At 41.9% G+C, this 15,925-nt stretch overlaps 1 protein-coding gene across 2 annotated transcripts in view; it reads left to right on the top strand.

Moving 5' to 3' along the window:
• Positions 1-10,680, top strand: part of WSCD1 (WSC domain containing 1) — a 76,431-nt gene extending 65,751 nt beyond the window's left edge. The window contains exons 7-9 of one of the 2 annotated variants that reach the window (XM_061604836.1): positions 2,554-2,718; positions 5,133-5,333; positions 10,103-10,680. In XM_061604836.1, coding sequence (XP_061460820.1) covers positions 2,554-2,718; positions 5,133-5,333; positions 10,103-10,455 — 719 coding nt within the window. In that variant the 3' untranslated portion in view covers positions 10,456-10,680. The remainder of the gene's footprint in view (positions 1-2,553; positions 2,719-5,132; positions 5,334-10,102) is intronic. The other variant, XM_061604837.1, reaches the window with a different exon arrangement.
• The last annotated feature ends 5,245 nt before the right edge of the window (positions 10,681-15,925 follow it).

The raw sequence follows: 15,925 nt of genomic DNA, 5'->3' as shown, positions 1-15,925 counted from the left end.
TTGGGTATCATCAGCATACTGCTGACACTTTGCCCCAAATCTCCTGATGACCACTCCCATATAGATGTTCAGCAGCATAGGGGACAAGATGTTACTCTGTGGCACCCCACAGCATAACTACCAGGGCCCCGAAAGACAATCACCCATTTCTCTGAAAATTACCGTGGAGATAGGATTGAAACCACTGTAAAACAGTGCCTCTGAGATTCATCTCACCAAGTCGGTTCAGAAGGATACCGTGGTCAATGGTATCAAAAGCTGTCGAGAGATCAAGTAAGAATAACAGGGTTGCACTCCCCCTGTCCTCCCAATAAAGGTCATCCATCAGGGCGACCAAGACTGATTCAGTCCCTTAACCAGGCCTGAACCCAGACTGGAATGGGTCAAGATAATCTGTTTCATCCAAGAGCACTGGCAACTGCTGCACCAAAACCCTCTCAATCCCCTTCCCTAAAAAAGGGGTATTTGCGACAGGGTGGTAATTGTCACAGACCAATGGGTCCAGGGTGGGCTTTTTCAGGAGTGGTTGGATCACAGCCTGTTTCAGGGTGGCTGGAACCACTCCCTCCCACAATAATGCATTGATCACACCCTGGATCCACTTGGTCAACCCCCCACAGCAAGCTTTAATCAGCCAAGAAGAGCAAGCGTCGAGAGGACACATTGCTGGGTGCATTGTCGCAAGCACTTTATCCATGTCATCAGGCCGCATCAACTGAAACTGATCCCAAGAAGTTGCAGCAGATGTTGCACTGGACACCTCACTGGGGACTACAGTAAATGTGGATGGGGCATCAAGATTGCTACGGAGGTGAGCAACTTTACCCTCAAAGTGTCCTGCAAACAATTCATAGTGGGCCTCTGAAGGATCTAAAACTCCATTTCCTGGAGTTGATCTCAACAGACCCCTGACAATATGGAAAAACTCCACTGGACAGCTACTTGAAGATGCAATGGTGGCAGAGAAATGGGCCTTCTTTGCTGCCCTCACTGCTACACAGTAGGCATGGTTATGATGTTTTACTCATTCCCGATCAGCCTCACAGCATGTCTTTCGCCACTTGTGCTGTAGCCATCATCCAGCCCATTTCATTGCCCTTAGTTCACTGGTGTACCAAGGTGCAAGCCGGGCTCCACAGTGCCGGAGAGGGCGCTCAGGGGCAACCGTGTTGAGAGCCAGAAGCGCCTCGCTGTTCCACAGCATGACAAGGGCTTCAGCAGGGTCACCTGCTCTATCTACTGGGAACTGCCCCAGGGCATTCAGGAATCCAGTGGATTTTAGTGAGGTTTCTGGTAGGAAATCATTTCCTTTTGCTTCTATTTCTGTGAATATGCGAAGTACAGCAACACTTTGAAAAATTTACACTAAAAAAACTCCAAGGGCATGACAAGGGCTTCAACAGATTCACCTGCTCTATCTACTGGAAACTCTCCAAGGGCATTCAGGAATCTTTGGTGGTGACCCTACTGGCGGCAAACCCGCTGCCAAAGGGCAGCTGGGCTTTTATGCCCCCTGACCCAGTCATTAGCTGATTCACGAGGTTGCAAGATTGACTGCAGCCTCTCTCTGGAGTCAGGTTCAGGCAGGGAGCACCAGTCCTTGCAGTACTTACCTGGGACCTCAGCTGCCTCAAGAGACAGCAACCCAGAGGAGCAAGTGAGCAAGCACCCAGATACTCAGGTACTCACTCCCAGGGCAGGTCTTCTCCAGTCCCCCAGTGCTGCAGTTGTTCCTGTGCTGGGCTCAACTGAGATCAGGTACTCCCTAGAAGTTATTTTCTGCAACTACGACACGTCAGTGAACATTAAAGAATCACACAAGCCCCAAGTGACAAATGCAAAATGTGAAAATTTTGCAAAGAGTCTGAGGCATGCCTCCTGCTATGCAGGAGCTGAAGCCCAGATACTTATTAAGAATTCACTTGCAGTAGACATAAATATAGATGCCCTTGTGTTAAATGAGACTTAGGTCCCAGGCAAATGAATACAAAATTGCAGCCTTGGCTTTCTTGTGAGGAGAGGGCAGAAGGGTTCATGGTGAGAGCGTTAGTACCAAAGCAAAATAGAACTTAAAATATAGGCAGCCCACTATGTTTAAAGATAATTTATAAAAGAGGGGTATAAATGTAAAAGAAGAGTATAAGTGCATAAGAAGAACCCTGCTGGATCAGACCAATGGCCCATCTAGTCCAGCATCCTGTTCTCACAGTGGCCTATTATGGGAAGCCTGCAAGCGGGACCGGAGTGCAAAGAGGCTTCCAGCAACTGGTATTAGGAAGCATACTACCTCTAGGGGGCCAGAGCATAGCCATCATAGCAGGTAGCCACTGATAGCCTTTTCCTCCATGAAAAGTCAAGCTCCAACTCTCATTAGCCCCAGCCAGTATGGCATGGATTATGGGAGTTGTTATCCAATAACATCTGGAGGACTGGAGTTTCCCATCCTTCAAGTATCTCACTTGCGGTGTCTTTGGTGTACGTGATAATCGTGTGTGAGTTTGTTTAAAAAGATGTCTGCTGTAACAATAGCATGTTGTCCGTATCTGGTTATAGATACCCGTTGCACTGACCGGAAGTTCCTCCCCACCAAATCCAAAGCCTTTGTTGCATTGTCAAGTTTCCCTGGAGCTGGAAACACCTGGGCTCGCCATTTAATCGAACATGCTACAGGGTTTTACACTGGGAGCTACTACTTTGATGGCACCCTCTATAATAAAGGTACATCATTCATCTGTGCCTGTCAGTTTTGAAGACTGTCCTTCCAAATTAACTTAGCCTGAACAGCAAATTACTGTCTGGACCTGGTGTGGAGAATCTTTGGCCCTACAGATACTGAGGAACTACAACCCCCATCTTCCTTGGCCATTTTCCATGCTTGCTAGGGCTGATGGGAGTTTTAGTTTAGCAACATTCAGAGGGCTAAAGATTCTAGGCTCTAGACCAGGAGAGGGCAACCTCAGGCACAAGGGTCAAGTATGCCTCTCTAATCCTTTCTGTCTGCCTCACAGGACTCTTTCCATGCCATACCTCTCACTATCTTTGCTTTGCACCTTACTTGAATGCTTTTGTCTGGATGGAGAATAGGAATGGGGAAGAAATTCAATTTAGTTCTTATTTAAAGCCGAATCTATCAAATTCATAATTTCCAAAACAATATGAGAATAGAAACACAGTCATTCTCCAAAATTTGCACTTTTCTGAATTTTGCAATGCAGTTCTCCAACCAAACAATAGCAATAAAAATGCATATATTAGCAGAAAGTGTGCATAAAAATACTATACCAGTGAAAGTAAAATACAAAAATGCATTATATTTCAAAAAAGTGCTTGTAAAAATGTGTACATTAGTCTAAATTCCGTACAAAACTGTGATTAGGAGAAATTCATACTAAAACGCTGAAGAATTTGGATGATTTTATTTTTTAAAATTTGCAAATAGCTGCAGAAATGTGGAGATCTGAATTTAAGATTGAAAAATGAGAACCTTAGAGATCTGAAACTGACATATCTTTCCATCCCAAATCGAGAGAGCTGTGTGGGTGTGTAGAAATCTCTGGCTTCTGCGCAGCTGGAATAGAGCCTAATGTATAATGGTAAGAGTTGTTTGCTCTGCCCACTTTTGCCTCTAGTTCTTCTTGCCATTGGCATGGGATTCCCCAGAACGCTGCCTATAAGAAAATGCAGCCTTTGGGCTGAGAAAGATTTCCTGCCCTGGTCCATTTCTTTGTATATTGTTTTTGAGTCCAGCTCTTTGGCCCTGCCTAGACAGCATGTGTTTTTGCAGCTTTTTACTACATTGTTATGGAAAGGCTAGTGTTTGGGGTCTTCAGTTCAGAAGAAAAGACCACTGACAGTGTAATCTGTTGCATATCTACTCAGAAGTAAGTCCCATTGAATTTAATGGGGTTTACTCCCAAGAAAATGGGATTGCAGCCTTTGGTAGTAATTCAATGCTAGTCCTATTCAATGAAGACCCATGGAAGCTCATAGACATAACTAACTTATGTTCATTAATTAAACTTAGGTTTACTCTGAGTGGGACTTAGTTGAACATAATCCTTAGTTTTCTTTGCAAGGGGACTCTTCAGAGACTTACAGAGCAGTCCATACCGTGTCTACTCTGAAATGTCCTATTGAACTCAATGGGGCTCATTCCCTGGTAATTGGGTTTAGAATTGCAGCCTTCATCTGTCTTTCTAATGTTGTCTTTACTTACAAATATATACAAGCAAATCCTTTGTAGGAAATTGAATAAATGAACACAGGAATGAATGATATATTTTTGATGTTTTGATTCAAAATCGGAATCCAATAAACATATAAATAAAAAAGTTATACTGACTGTCAGTCTGTTTGGCCCAGACTGTCAGATTTATTTATTTATTTTTACATCTGTATTCCACCTTTCCTCGGGTTCTTCTCCTTCCTGATTTTATCCTCACAACAACCCTGTGAGGTAAGTTAGGCTGAGCGACAGTGACTGACCCAGGGTCACCCAGTCAGCTTCATGTCTGAGTGGTGGATTTGAACCCTGGTCTTCCAGGTCCCAGGCCAATAACCACTATACTGAGCTGTTGATTTCAAACTGTGCAGGCAAATATGGCTCTTCCAGCGCCAAGATTCAGTCCCCTGTGCCTGATTCGATGCCGCCAAGGATTGGCTGTGAAGTATTTCTTGTTTTGGGGCAGGGGTGGGGTCAGAGTGCTTGCATTCCTCTAGCAGGGCATTGTGAAGCTTGTCTAAATGTCCTGCTCTCAGGCAGAGGGAATCTCTGCCCTTTGCACCTGCTGTGAAATAAACAGGCAGGTTGGAAGCTGCTGCGGAGAAGTGGCAGGAGGTCACTTTGTTTTTTCCAGTTAGAGGGGAGGGGCTGAAATGGCTGGCACAGTTCAGCCAGAGAGGAGGCGTGGCTGCCCGCCTTCCTCCAGGTGTCTGCCCCAGAGCCCCATGGGAATGTATGCATGTGGGGATTTGAATGTGGGGATCTAGTCCTCCCTGATCAGAGTCTGACACTCTAACCACTACACCACACTAGCTCTCCATGACAAAATCATAGTCGTAGGGCCATTTACAGCATATGAGATGGCCCAAACTCTCAACAATATGTTGTGTTTATATACATACACACACAGGTTTTAAGGGAGAAAAGGATCACTGGAGAAGCCGGAGAACTATTTGTGTCAAAACTCATGAGAGTGGTAAGAAAGAAATTGATTTGTTTGACTCTGCCATCTTATTGATACGGAATCCATACAAGTCACTGGTGGCAGAATTCAACCGGAAGTGCGCTGGCCATCTCGGCTATGCTACAGATCAGAACTGGAAAAGCAAAGGTAAGTGGAGTAAGCCGTTGCTTTCTGACTTCATGACGAAGGAGAATTAAGGCAATCTGCTTCCCCCTAATATTTTATTTACATTTTATTTTATTATTTATTTATTTAACAAAATGGCTGTCCTGGGCTCCAATTGGGAGAAAGGGCAGGATGTAAATTTAATAAATAAATAAACCCAAAGCTGCTGGGTAAATTCTATTAAATCTGTTGTGTCTGCTTATGGTATTAGCACAGAGGTTTTACCCACTTTCACTTCTGATGGAGTAAAACAGCTGTTCAAAGACAGAATTTATCTTTATACTAAACGGTGGGACCTCTTTTCACCTACCCAAATGTCATATTCTATTTGGTATGGAGCACTACTTTACATTTCTAACAGTGACACCCTTGAGAAATTCATTCACACCTTTAAGACTTCAGACTATGCCCTCTGCTTTCCTGGATGGGAGGTTTTCTAATACTCCGACCCAACAAAGACTTTGTATCTGCCACTCTGGTGAAGTTGAGGACATTACACATTATCCACTAAGATGCCCCTTATACAAATCCCTAAGATTAAAATTTCTCCTGTGCATCCTGAGCTCCTTGTCTAATAGGACTCCCCTGGAGCAGATCTGTGTCTTGTTAGCAGACAATGAAATATTTATTACTACTCAGGTGGCAAAATTTGCTTTAGCTGCAGGAAAAGTAAGAGCTGCCTATCTAAAACACCATGTAGGATGTGTGGACTGTGCCCCAGCGCCATTATGATGGTAGCATCTATGTATTTAGATATAAGGTGGGTTAAGGTATTTTCCAGGGGAGGAAATTTTACTTGAATTGTACTGCTGCTCTTCCATTTTATGCTGAAGAATTCTGTTTTATTGTAATATGATCTGTTTTTAAATATGTATTTTGTATTTTCTTATATTTGTTTAATTGTGGTGGCCTATGGCTTTGAACAATAAAGATTTCTTCACTCACTCTTCAATAAATAAATAAAAAAAATAAAATTTGTAGACCACTTTATAGTATAAACTGCAAGATAAAACCAGAATAAAACACAGTTCTGAAAACAAATTAACACCATTTCAACAAACTCTAAAAACAAAGCCATCTATACAAATTCAGCAGGATGCTGGACTAGACAAGCAATTGGCCTAATGCAGCTGGCTCTTCATATGTTCTTAAATGCAATAAAACAGTTTCTGTGGATCTATTGCTGGATGAAAGCTTTCTGGACCAAAAAATGCCCTTCCCAGGTGCGTCAACATCAAGCTGCTGAGCATCTCATTTTGGCTGGTCATTGATTCCAGATTGCTGGAGCTGTAACACTGAAAGGCTGGTTTCTAGTACAAGCTACACACACCTTTGCAGCATATGATACTCTCAGCAGTGCCCATCTGAGGAGCACAGTTGCAGAGCAGGAATACTGTATATGGGGCTAGGTAGTTCCTTTGATATCCTGGGTTGTATTCAACTAAATTCTGCTCAGAGTAGACCCACTGAAATTAATGAGCCTAAGTTAGTCATGTCTATTAACTCCAATGGGTCTACTCTAAGTATGATTAGCATTGAATACCACCCTCTGGTCCCAAATGAACACTTCTTCGTCTTGGAGGAGGCATCAGTTTAGGGATGGGTGAGAATTTTGATTCAGTTCACATTTCAAGCAGAATTTATCATATTCACACTTTCCTTTTGTTTTTACAATAATTTTTATTCAAATTTTCATAAAACAAACAAAACAAAATCATAAAACATTCAAAGACAAAAAACAAAACAAAACAAAAATGATTAAACAAAAAAAATGTTGACTTCCCATTTGTCGCAGATCAGTTATAGGTCTACAATATATAACAATCCTGTCTCTTAAATTATATTATAAAATCACTTTCCTCCAGTAGTTATCTTAATTAATCATCAAATCTCATAAACATTACTTTATTCTTTCCACAAAAAGTCAAAGAGAGGTTTCAATTCTTTAAGAAATATATCTATCAATTTTTCTCCAAATAAACATGTCGATTAATCCATCTCGTTAATAATAATAATAATAATCTTATTGTCATAACCATAGTCCAAATAAACATATCGATTAATCCATCTCATCAAAATCTGTTAGGTCCAATAATTTCAATAGCCATTATTCCATTATCCATATTAATTCCATCTTCCATCTTCAATAGTCCTGTTAAGTCCAGTAATTTCAGTGTCCAATCTTCCATTATCAGCATTCCATAATAATCTTGCTGTCATAGCCATAGTCATATAATAAGAGTCTGATGGGAATTTCCTCTATCCCAAATATTTTCTTGCCATCGATTCTGAATAAGTTGCTGAAATATTGTTGTAAAGTCATATCTCTGTTCTTTTTTACAAAATGCACTGGCTCATCTCTTGAGAGTTTTTCCATTGTCACATGGCTGCAATTAATTCCATAGATTTTCTCTATATCAAACTCCATCACGTCATTCCAGTCCAGAAAATTATCCAAGCCATTGATAACTTTATCTCTAATATCTTCATTAATTTCTTCAGAGATAACGTTAAATTCCAAACAGTAGATTTTATTTCTAATATCCATAAACTCCAGATCTTTTTCCAATTCCACATTTGTTCCAATCTCCAGGGCTTGTATCTTCCCTTTATTTTTTCTTTTCTCATCTCTGATCTCATTCTCCTCTCTCACAGGATCCCCTATTTCTTTAAGCTCCTGCATCATTTTGCTCAGTTCAATTTTCAGCTCCTTACTGCCCTGTCGCAGGGTTTGCTTCGTTATCTCAATCTCATCCATTATTTTCTGAAACATAATTACTTCCAGATTCTCAGCCACTTTCTTGATTGCCATTTTTAAAACCACAAAAACAAAACAAAACAAAAATAAAGAAGAACCACTTCTTATTTCAGCAACAATTGGGTTAATATTCCAGGCTTGATGACATCACAGTATAAACAGAGCAGCCTGCCTTATCTCTCTATGTTCAAGAATACAAAACAAATTTAGTTCCCAGCATCAAAACAGTTAGTGGCGTCGTGAAGAAGCAGATTCGTCAAAATAAAATAGACCAAAAAGAGAATAGTCCCAGACAATATAATGTTCCAAACTTCATATTTTTTATTTTTTTCTCCTCGGAATAGAAATCCCTCTTCTGTTTATATCTTTAGAATGCACTTCCAGGACAGCTTTTTGCAATAGAAACAGAGATAAGCTGTTAATTTCGTGAATAACAGAGAAGAGTTATAGCTCACCCAGAAGTTCTTTAAAGTTGATTAATTTGACAAATCTCTTTTTGCTGCAACAATTTAAACCAAGTAAAAAAAAGAATAGAAAGAAGGGTGCTTGCCTGTTAGTCCGTTTTCTCTTTGAAGAAAAGATAAACGTGTCGCATTAATCAGATAGAGCTTGTTCGGAAATCCGTCCGGCATTGCTGGCTGGACCTTTTCTCATAAATTAATGAAATCCAGTCCTCCCAACAAAAACAGGCTTTTGAGGCTGATCTCTACGTTTCTCCCTGCCCGGGAGAAATTTCATCAGTCAAAAAAAAAATGTTCTGACTGATTTATATCTGAATAAGCTTCTTCTGAGGCGGGAGCCCGTCTCAAAAGCAGGCACAAGCGAAGTCACCCTTCCCGGAAGTCCCATATTCACACTTTCCAAAACAATATGAGAAATGAAACACAGCCATCCTTCAAAATTCTCATTATTTGAATTTTAGGATGCAGTTCACCAATTAAAAAACATTTACAAAAATGCATATATGAGGGGAAAGTGTGCATAAAAATGAATATATGAGTGAAAATAACATGCAAAATGGCATGACGTGATGAGAAATGGCTTGCAAAAATGTGTACCTTTGTCAAAACTACTTACAAAAATGTGTTTATCTGGAGAAATCCGCACTAAAATTGTGAACTTTCATGAGATTTTTTTTTAAAAAATTGCTGATCGCTGCAGAAATGTAGAGAACTGAATTTAACATTGGCAAAATGAGAAACAGAGAGAATTGAAACAGACAGATCTTTCCATCCCTAGGCACCAGCATCAGTCTTTTAAAGCAAAAAGGATCCTAGTTCAGTCTCTGCCATCACTGTTTGTATGGATCAGGGCCACATTTGCTTCATACATTAAAAGTCCTATGAAACTGTTTTAATAGTCATGGCTATGCCCAAAGAATCCTGGCAACAGTAGTTTCTTAAGAGTGCTGAGTTTTGTTAGGAGGTATCTATTCCCCTCACAAAGCTGTAATTCCCTGAGTGGTTTAACAATCAGTCATTTTTTCCAGGGATCTGTTATATGAACTAATAATGGTGTTTCATTCAAAATTAAGTGAGCTAATATTTTTCAGAAGAGAGTTTTCTGAGAAAAAAAACTGTTGGAAGTTCTTCCAAGAACTTTCAGCAAAATCCACACACACAAACAACATTTTGCCACCCACAAATAGCATGCAGAATTTTGGGAGGGCCTTTTAGCTCAGACCACTAACAGAAAGGGGTTATTCGCTAGGAATGATATGATTTAGGACTCGATCTGATGCTTTGTATTTGCTCCTGATTTGACCCAGGGTGATCCAAAGTAGTTCCAACTCAGTTCAGCTGAATCCCAGGCCAACCTGAATCTCCATGGTTCGGGATCAAGGATCTGGCCAGATCTGGTGCACAGCTGTAGTAATTGCTTCTGATATTGTTTTAAAACAGCTTTCCTCTTGTCATCCATTTTATATTTGGTAGCAACTGGATTCAACAATGGTTAAGTAAATATCCTTTATTTTCTCTCTCTCACTATATAGAGTGGCCAGATTTTGTAAACAGCTATGCTTCCTGGTGGGCTTCCCATGTGCTGGACTGGCTCAAATATGGGAAACGACTCCTTGTCATTCACTACGAAGACTTAAAACAGAGCCTGCTCCCCACGCTGAAAAAAATGGTCAGATTTCTGAACATCACAGTGACGGAGGACCGCTTACTCTGTGTCGAAAACAACCGAGATGGGAATTTCAAGCGGTCAGGAGGCAAGCAGAAGGGATTTGACCCATTCACAGAGGAAATGAAAAACTTGATCAACAAACACATTGTTATGGTGGACAAAGCCCTAAGAGAGAGAAACTTTACCAGGCTTCCAAAAGAGTATTTGCCCAGATGATATCCTTGGACCAGCTAGCTACATGTTTTTAACTAAAAAAAAAATCAAATAATGATTTTTTGTAAAGGCCAGAATTTTATAGCAGTAAAAATAAAAAAAAGAGAGAAGATTTGGACAGCCTGCTGATGAATGCAAATTCCCGAGACTGGGACACTCTTAGTGTTATGAACGGCAGGCAAAGAAGGGTGGAAATTGGGTTATAAATCAAGACAAAAGGCGCTAGCCTCTCTGCCTGTGTGTCTTTTTCTCTATAAATGGCTCCGAATTTTAACACTTTTGTGCACTGCTAATTATGGGAAATGGGGTGGGGGGGAGGGAAGGCAGATGGTGCCTTTGTATCACCCTAACTGCCTACTAGCAATATTTCTCAAAGAGTATCTAAACATTTTATAGCTATTTTGGCAATTCAAATGTGTATTTTCCTGCCCTTGTTTTGCTTGTTTAAACTCAGTCTGATAATTTAGCCAAGCAGTTGATGGGGGGGAGTATTGTTTTCTTTGTCTTGTTCCTTTTACGTATGTATTTTTTTTAAAAAAAGGTTTATATCTATCCTCCATACTTAAGACACATCTAGAGGATTCCCAACCCCCCCCACGCCCTGACCACTTGAGAATTGCTGAGGTCTTAGCGGACCACTTCAAGATCTTTCTGCCTGTTGTAGCCATTGTGATGCACAGTACTAGATGATGTATGATTTTCAATTGCATTTTCATTGCTTCTTTGGTTTCGTATATATTGTTCTTTATTCTATTCCATAGATATGATACATAACAACAGTGTAAGAAAAAAGCAATTAAAATACAATTTGAGTATTTCACAGGATGGAAATCGAACTACGAATCCACAGCCGCATCGCAGACCATCTAAAAGAAGCTCTTGGTCCACCGGTGGCCCACAGACCACAGTCTGAGAACCCCTGATCTAGGCGTGTAGAGGCATCCCCTCCTCAGGATTTCTAACTTGGGGTTGGAATGAAATTGGGGGGCAATTATTTTTCTGGCTTTCCCCCTTTAAAAAATTAAATATATAGTGTTGTGTCCAACAAACGTTGACTGAGAGGAGACTCACTAACATGAAGGAAACAAAGTTAATCATGTCCTTTAATTTCAACGGGTCTGCATTGGATACAAGCTATATTCTTTAAATCTGAATTTCAAATGATGTATGTTGTTGGTTTCAGGGGTTTAAGGGGGAAAGGTGTAGAAGTACAGCATTTGGCAATGGTAATATGTAATGTTGTTCCATCGATATTTTGAGGAGGGTGTCTCTCATAGATTAATTAATGATTTCTAAATAATCCAAAACTGAATTCAGTTTAATCAGATATCAAATTTGTGGACTTTTTTGTTATGGCTACAGCCCAATGAAGCCCTGTTAAGAGTCATCTTGCTACAGTTTCTTACCAAGATGTTGTTGATGTGATCTGATACAGAATGAGATATAACTATGCAATCTAAACAAGGTTAGACTCTCCTTCATTCAATCCAGAAAGCTGTGGCTGTGGATTTCCTGCATCGGCAGGGGGCGTGAGACTACATGAACTTTGAGGTTCTTTACCACACTATGATTCTAACAGCAACAGTGTTATCTCACTGTACATCAAGTAGTTCTGTACAAGATCTGAGGCATGAGGCAAATCAGGGATATGTCAACAGTATGAAGTGGGGCTCCCACAAGACACAACAGGACAGATCAGGGACCACCCAGATTACTTTGTTGTGCTTTGTGACCTGCGACACTGCATAAAGTTCATATAATATTGGGTCTTAAAAATGATCTCTTATTCGCTAACCATCAGTGAGATGCCAGCATGGGGCTTTGTGTGGGAACAGAGGAGCTGGCATGTCTTGCTTTCAGTCAGAGGGGAAGATATATCATGGTTCTCCAATCACAGTGGCTTGGGAGAGGGATAAATAATTACAAACAAAAACCAGGAAAGTGAATGCCTTTTACTTTCCCCATCAACTTTAACAGTGTGTAACACAACATAGGAAGCTGCCAATGTCCTAACTAGCTCAGTATTGTCTGCACTGACTGGCAGCAGCTCTCTAGGGTTTCAGCCAAGGGTGTCACTCTCTGCCCTATCTGGGGATGCTGGGGATTGGACCTAGGACCTTCGCCATGCAAAGCAGATGCTCTGCCACTGAGCTACAGACTCTCCCCTACAAAAGCTTTTAGCATCCCTTGCTAATCTCAGCTTATTCTCAGCTGTAGCCTTCCTGACACCATCCCTGCAATTCCATGATACCTGCCTGTACTCCTTCCATTTCCTGTATGTGTTCTTTTTTGTTTTCAGGTCACCTCCAACCTTTTTGTGAAGCCACCTTGGCTTCTTCTGCTGTCTTTCACCTTTTTTCCTTGTTGAAACTGTTTGCAGTTGTGCCTGTAGAATTTCCTTTTTTAGAAATGCCCACCCATCTTGAGCTCCTTTTCTCATTATGTTAATAGAAAAAAAAAGATACAGACTTATGTATTTCCCATAATAGCGAATGTGGGAAGCAAAGCTTTGGCTTTTTAACAAAGTTGCTTTGGACCCAAAACATGTGCTGAATTGGACTTACCAAAGAGCAAATCAGAACAGATACAGAGCTGAACCAAATATTGTGGCCTCTTAGTAAAAAAAAAAATGAAAAAAAAATGGAAAGAGCTCGACTGGATCAGACCAAAATATCATTTATCTAGCACATCAGTCTCTTTCCAAAGTTGCCAACCAGATGCCTATGTGACACTGTACATGAGTGCAGCAGAGATGCTGTGAAATGGATTCTGGCATTTGGAGGTCCAAAGGTTCCACATCCCTGGAACAGTTGGACCTTTAGTCTCATTCATTAGGATTCCTCTTAACATTTTTATTAGCATGTCCCCAAAATCACTCAGTGAGCTTCATGGCTGAGGACTTGAACTTGGGAACTTCCTGTCCTTAATCTCTAACACTCAAACCATGACATTATGCTGGCTCAGGGACCTGATGAAGCACTATATTAATCCATTCAATGCTGTGTCCCTCATGCACCCATCTTTTTACAAACCAATGACTGAAGCAAGAGTTGCCTAATTTGGCTTTGAGCTGCCACCTTTTTCCCACCCAGGAAAGACTCAAATAGTACCCCCCCACACACACATTGTGACTAAGTGATTATCATTAGGACAAAGTATAAGCCTTCTATCAACTTTGGGCCCTCCAGATATTTTGAGCCACAACTCCCATTAGCCCCAGCCACCATGGCCAGTTGTCAGAAATTAATGGTCAGAGCTGTAGTCCAAAAACCTCTGGAGGAGACCAGGCTGGAGGCTGGCCAGCCTAAATACATAAAAGCCCTGTTGTTATGTCCATCATCCAGCACCCTGCTGCCCAAAATGGCCAACCAGATGTCTCAGGGAAGCCCACCAATAGGGCTTAAAGCTTGCCCTTTATCTTTCCTTACCCTTACTCCAAATAAGCATACCTCTCTCTCTCTCTCTCTCTCTCTCTCTCTCTCTTTTGGGTGGGTATGACTAATTCTGGATGACCAGTCATCCAAATAGGCTGAACTGATTTCCTGCAGTGTAATTGCCCACTAATAATTATTGCTAGCAGCCATGGCATGGCAAAGATGTTGCATAATAGAATGCTTTAGGTGGGATCTGCAATAAAACATTGCATTGTGGGATGCTCCCTGCCACAGTTTCAACCAGCCACTTATGCTAGGATATTCCATTCCATTCCCCTCTCCACTTATTTATTTATTTATTGTATTTGTATACTGCACCATAGCCGAAGCTCTCTGGGCGGTTTACAGCAACTAAAAGCATTAAAAACAATTATACAAATTTAAAACACATCTTTTAAAAACAATTTAAAACACAATTTAAATTTTTAAAAACAATTTAAAAAACACATGCAAAAATGCCTGAGAGAAGAGGAAAGTCTTGACCTGGCGCCGAAAAGATAACAGTGATGGCGCCAGGCACACCTCGTTGCAAAGATCATTCCATAATTTGGGGACCACCACTGAGAAGGCCCTCTCCCTTGTTGCCACCCTCTGAGCTTCCCTTGGAGTAGGCATCCGGAGGAAGGCCTTAGATGTTGAGCGTAGTGTACGGGTGGGTTCATATCGGGAGAGGAGTTCCATCAGGTATTGTGATCCTAAGCCATGTAACGCTTTATAGGTTAAAACCAGCACCTTAATCGAGCTCGGAAACATACAGACAGCCAATGCAAGCGGGCCAGAATTGGTTTTATATGTTCGGACCGTCTGGTCCCTGTTACCAATCTGGCTGCTGCATTTTCCACAAGCTGCAGTTTCCAAACCATCTTCAAAGGCAGCCCCACATAGAGTGCACTGCAGTAATCTAACTTGAAGGTTACCAGAGCATAGACAACTGAAGCCAGGTTATTCCTGTCCAGATAGGGGCACAGCTGGGCCACCAACCACAGTTGGTAGAAGGTACTCCTTGCCACCGAGGCTACCTGAGCCTCAAGTGACAGAGATAGTTCTAGGAGAACCCCCAAGCTACAAACCTGCTCCTTCAGGGGGAGTGCAACCCCATCCAGCACAGGTTGGACATCCACCAACCGGTCAGAAGAACCACCCACTAGCAGCATCTCAGTCTTGTCTAGATTGAGCCTCAGTTTATTAGCCCTCATCCAGTCCATTGTCGCAGCCAGGCACCGGTTCACCACATTGACAGCCTCACCTGAAGAAGATGAAAAGGAGAAATAGAGCTGTGTGTCATCAGCGTACTGGTGGCAATGCACTCCAAAGCTCCGGATGACTGAACCCAACAGTTCCATGTAGATGTTGAACAGCATGGGGGACAGAACTGACCCCTGTACCCCATACTGGAAAATCCAGGGTGCTGAGCAATTTTCCCCAAGCACCACCTTCTGGAGCCGACCTGCCAAGTAGGAGCGGAACCACCGCCATGCAGTCCCTCCCACTCCCAACTCAGCCAGTCTTCCCAGAAGGGTACCGTGGTCGATGGTATCGAAAACCGCTGAGAGATCAAAAGAATCAACAGAGTCACACTCCCCCGACAAAGGTCAGCATACAGGGTGACCAAGGCTGTTTCTGTGCCAAAACCAGGCCTGAATCCCGACTGAAATAGATCCAGATTCCTATCATCTCCCCCCAAAATCAGTCATAAGAGCATTAGAAGAGCCTGTTGGATCAGGCCAGTGGTCCAAGTCCAGCATCCTGTTCTCACAGTGGGCAACCAGAGGCCGAAAGGAAGCCTGCAAGGACCTGAGCAGAACAGCACTCTCCCCTCCTGGACCTTCCAGCAACTGGTATTCAGAAGCAACACTGAAGGCAGAACATAGACATCAGGGTTAAAAGCCATTGATCAGTCCCAGCCAGTCAGCAGCCAGCATTCCATGGCACTGAGACACTTGGTCAAAGTTGGGCTGTCTTCAGTGCTCTTCCACTCTTAATCCCTTCACCATTTTTTTTGTACTTCTGCCGATATCTTCCTCCTTTGAGGTGCAATG

Source organism: Rhineura floridana, chromosome 21, assembly GCF_030035675.1.
Source record: "Rhineura floridana isolate rRhiFlo1 chromosome 21, rRhiFlo1.hap2, whole genome shotgun sequence".
NCBI lineage: Eukaryota > Metazoa > Chordata > Lepidosauria > Squamata > Rhineuridae > Rhineura > Rhineura floridana.
This window is presented reverse-complemented; position numbering and strand designations above follow the sequence as displayed.